The sequence below is a fragment of the Anarrhichthys ocellatus genome, unplaced genomic scaffold (genome assembly GCF_004355925.1).
Source record: "Anarrhichthys ocellatus isolate YVR2014 unplaced genomic scaffold, GSC_Weel_1.0 scaffold8686, whole genome shotgun sequence".
NCBI classification, from domain to species: Eukaryota; Metazoa; Chordata; class Actinopteri; order Perciformes; family Anarhichadidae; genus Anarrhichthys; species Anarrhichthys ocellatus.
In genome coordinates this window covers 1-1,643 of record NW_022288660.1, presented here as the reverse complement: position 1 = coordinate 1,643, position 1,643 = coordinate 1, and the positions used below count along the sequence as shown (strand labels likewise).

At 37.0% G+C, this 1,643-nt stretch overlaps 1 protein-coding gene across 1 annotated transcript; it reads left to right on the top strand.

Annotated features, from left to right (window-relative positions):
- Window positions 1-15: 15 nt before the first annotated feature.
- LOC116380755 (very long-chain acyl-CoA synthetase-like) lies at window positions 16-1,615 on the top strand (the record flags this gene model as incomplete). Its single annotated transcript, XM_031842629.1, has 4 exons — window positions 16-380; window positions 615-705; window positions 901-1,099; window positions 1,518-1,615. Coding segments are annotated over exons 1-4 (697 nt in total), but the record flags the coding sequence as incomplete, so codon positions are not given.
- Window positions 1,616-1,643: the final 28 nt, after the last annotated feature.

The following is a 1,643-nucleotide window of genomic DNA, read 5'->3' as shown; positions in this document are numbered from 1 at the left end:
TCTCACATTTTATAAACCCCCTTAAAAACTGCTGACAGGTGTTTTTTGGCCCCACCTCCACTATTTCTTCTATGTTTGATAAGATTTTTACAGTCAGTCAATTCCAGCAACTATCAATCATGTATTTTTGTAATATTTGCAAAATGCTTGATCTATTAATTTTCTTTTTTTATGTGACAATGCAGAAAGAAAATGACAAGGAACATAAAGTAAGAATGGCCATTGGCAACGGGATCAGAGCAGAGATATGGAGGGAGTTTCTCAATCGCTTTGGAAACATTCAGGTCCGAGAGTTTTACGCCTCCACAGAGGGAAATGTGGGATTTATCAACTACGCCGGGAAAATTGGAGCTATTGGGCGAGTTAACTTTTTTCATCAGGTAAGAATGGAAAAATAAAAAAATATTCTGTCAACAGTCTTCCTGCTATCAATTACAGCCAATTAATAAGTGTGTGTGTAAAAGTAGGTACGTATATATATATATATATATACATTTGTTGAAATCACACATATGTCATTTATTAGAATGTCATGTCTGTCAATAGATTATTTTTATTCAACTGTATAATGCATATAAAGCAACTCTAATGTCTTTACTTCTTTACTCCTGTAGAAGCTGTTTCCCTTCACTCTTATTAAGTACGACACGGAGCGGGATGAACCGATTCGAGATGCTAACGGCCTCTGTGTGGTGTCGCTCAAAGGTGAAGAAACTCCAGCCTAAACTTGATATATATGTCTATGCTTATTTTATGCACCATGACCCTCGATATAACATCTGGATCTTGTAGACAGCAGGGGCTGTTTACCAACTAAATCAGGACCTCGAAGATGGGGGAAAGTATTCCATTGATAGACAACGGCTGTAAAAGACATGTCTCGTTGTCTTTCTCCTTAAGGTGAGACAGGACTGCTGGTGTCGAAGATCACAGACATCGCTCCTTTCGTGGGATACGCCCAGAACGAGGAACAAACGGAAAGGAAAAGACTTCGCAATGTTCTCAAGAAGGGAGATCTTTACTTCAACAGTGGAGACCTAATGAAGATTGATAAAGACAACTTCATTTACTTTCAGGATCGTGTAGGTGACACATTCAGGTACAGAACTCATGTACACAGTGATTTTAATGTAGAGTAGAATCTCTTTACTCGTTAATTTAGCTGCAGCAGGTTTAAGAGAAATTCTGCCACTTTTTGTATAAATTTAGAAAAAAGAAAAATTATGAAATAAAAAAAAAAAACACAAGGTTTATTAGTTTTTTTCTCCCAAATGTGCTTTTGTATTTCTTTTGTATTGAAATGATGATCTACTTCCCGTTTGAGATGCAATCCATTATTATTACAACTCTCTTTCTACCACAACTATCTAAACTGGAGAATTTTTACGAGACAGTCCTGCAACACTTAATGTACAACCTTATTGTTATGGTTTGTTTCTCACGCGAGTATTTTGTAAATTGTACTTTTTATAAACAAAATCAAAATCGATATGAGTTGCAACTTGTTTGTTCAACAGGTGGAAAGGTGAGAATGTGGCCACAAACGAGGTGTCTGACATCCTGACGCTCAGTGATTGTCTCAAAGAGGCCAACGTTTATGGAGTCCAAGTGCCAGGTAGCAGTCATTTCCTCTGTACATTTTG